The sequence below is a fragment of the Eurosta solidaginis genome, chromosome 5 (assembly GCF_040869045.1).
Source record: "Eurosta solidaginis isolate ZX-2024a chromosome 5, ASM4086904v1, whole genome shotgun sequence".
Lineage (NCBI taxonomy): Eukaryota > Metazoa > Arthropoda > Insecta > Diptera > Tephritidae > Eurosta > Eurosta solidaginis.
Genome location: NC_090323.1, coordinates 265,352,042 through 265,353,759, shown reverse-complemented (window position 1 = coordinate 265,353,759; position 1,718 = coordinate 265,352,042). Strand labels below are relative to the sequence as shown.

Below are 1,718 nucleotides of genomic sequence, written 5' to 3'. Positions count from 1 at the left end.
AATCGTTTATGTACAAAACAAATAGCAGGGGACCAAGGATTGAGCCTTGTGGGACGCCTCTTAAAACACTGACGAAGTCAGACTTTCTGCAACCAACGGTTACTGCCTGAGTTCGGTCGGCCATATACGATCTGATGAGGGCTGTTGCACAGTTGGAGAAATTAAATAGGTTTCAATTTTCGTGTTTCCTGCTGTCTCTTCCTCCTTTGCTTGATGCCATTTTTTGTTTCACAATTGCTTTCGAGAAAAATTGATAAAAGTAAAAGTGAATAGAAAGCACAAAAGAAGTTGAATTCAAGAATTGTGTGCTGTTAAATGGGACATAACTTTGTCCAACTCTTTGTATACTGTAACCACGGCATAAGAGTCGAAATAAACAAGTGGCAACTATTTCAAATGACAACTTAGCAAGTTTTGACGTCTGATTTCCTTGCTTTGCCTGCATCCACATTTACTATTTGTGAAATTTAGTTATTTATGTAGAAAAATATTAATACTACCGTTTTCATAAAAAAAGATGGTGTTCGTAAAAAATTGGGAAGATTTTGAAATTGCTGTCGAGTCCATGTACATGGCAAATCCACAGAACTGCCGATATACCATGAAATACGTCCACTCGAAGGGCCACATTCTTCTTAAAATGACGGACAACGTCAAGGTATGCTCAGTTTACATACTTAGTTATCCACGTCGTTGTGAGACTATTCAAATGTTATATTTACCAACCATTTACTTATAGTGCATTCAATACAAAGCAGAAAATATGCCCGACTTGAAAAAAATCGAAAAATTGTCTGGCAATCTGATGGGACACATGGCATCCAAGGAATAACTGTGTAAAGCGTGCAGTTAAATTTTTGTTATTATTTTTAGTGGGAGGGAGGGGGGGGGGGGGGGGGAAGTGGGCACAGAGTAGCTTAAGTTTAAATAATATTGCATTAATGTTAGCTTTGTAACCATTTTAATTCGAAACTTATTTTTCGAAAACATTTCCATGAAATGCTCTTTATAGTTAAATATGATTTGTAATAAATTCAATACATTTATACTGCTTTTATCACAAACTCTATCTGGCTTCAGAAGACATGTGTACATCAATAGAGGTTCTGAGTGGTTGGCGAAATTTCCATAAGTTCGTTGATTTAGCGATAAAGACACTCCCTCCGCAGGTTTTTTGGACTGAAACATCGATACTAATAAAAATATAATATCCTATCCTCTTGCACATACGACACCAGTATCTTAACTGCGATCACATTTCCGTTTAAGCAAAGATAAATAAATTAATAAGAGCCGTCAGTTCGTACTTTTTACGAAATCCATATGTAGTATACCAACAAGGCGGATATTTGAAAATTGCACCCTTCTTTCAGAAGTATTTTAATATATGTACTTCGTGATTGTTGGATAGAGGATGAATTGTTTAAAACAAACCCATCATCAAGGCGAATTCAGTACCAGGTGTTGTTATCCCTACAGCTGATTTTTTCTTGATAATTTCCCATACAACGCCTTGTACCCCAATATGTCAATCGAAATCGATGCAATTTTTCTTTTGACTTTAAATTCTACTGTACGGCGAATTAGTTGAATTCGCTTTGCCATCACCTTGTATGGATTCGCATTGACAGCGCCTTGTACTTTAATATGTCAATTAATCGAAATCTATTAAAATTTTATATTGCTTGCCATCAAGGCGAATCCATACCAGGTGGTGG

General features: G+C 36.3%; 1 protein-coding gene across 1 annotated transcript; it reads left to right on the top strand.

The window, feature by feature from the left end:
* The first annotated feature begins 413 nt into the window (after nucleotides 1-413).
* On the top strand, nucleotides 414-881 carry Srp9 (signal recognition particle 9). Its single transcript, XM_067786574.1, has 2 exons — nucleotides 414-658; nucleotides 740-881. The coding sequence occupies exons 1-2, from the start codon at nucleotides 518-520 to the stop codon at nucleotides 830-832; spliced, it is 234 nt and encodes a 77-aa protein (XP_067642675.1). The 5' UTR covers nucleotides 414-517; the 3' UTR covers nucleotides 833-881.
* The last annotated feature ends 837 nt before the right edge of the window (nucleotides 882-1,718 follow it).

Coding starts and splice junctions, on each gene's coding strand:
- Srp9 (XM_067786574.1), top strand. CDS start 518: ATGGTGTTCGTAAAAAATTGGGAAGATTTTGAAATTGCTGTCGAGTCC. Junction 659..739: donor AAATGACGGACAACGTCAAG/GTATGCTCAGTT, acceptor ATTTACTTATAG/TGCATTCAATACAAAGCAGA.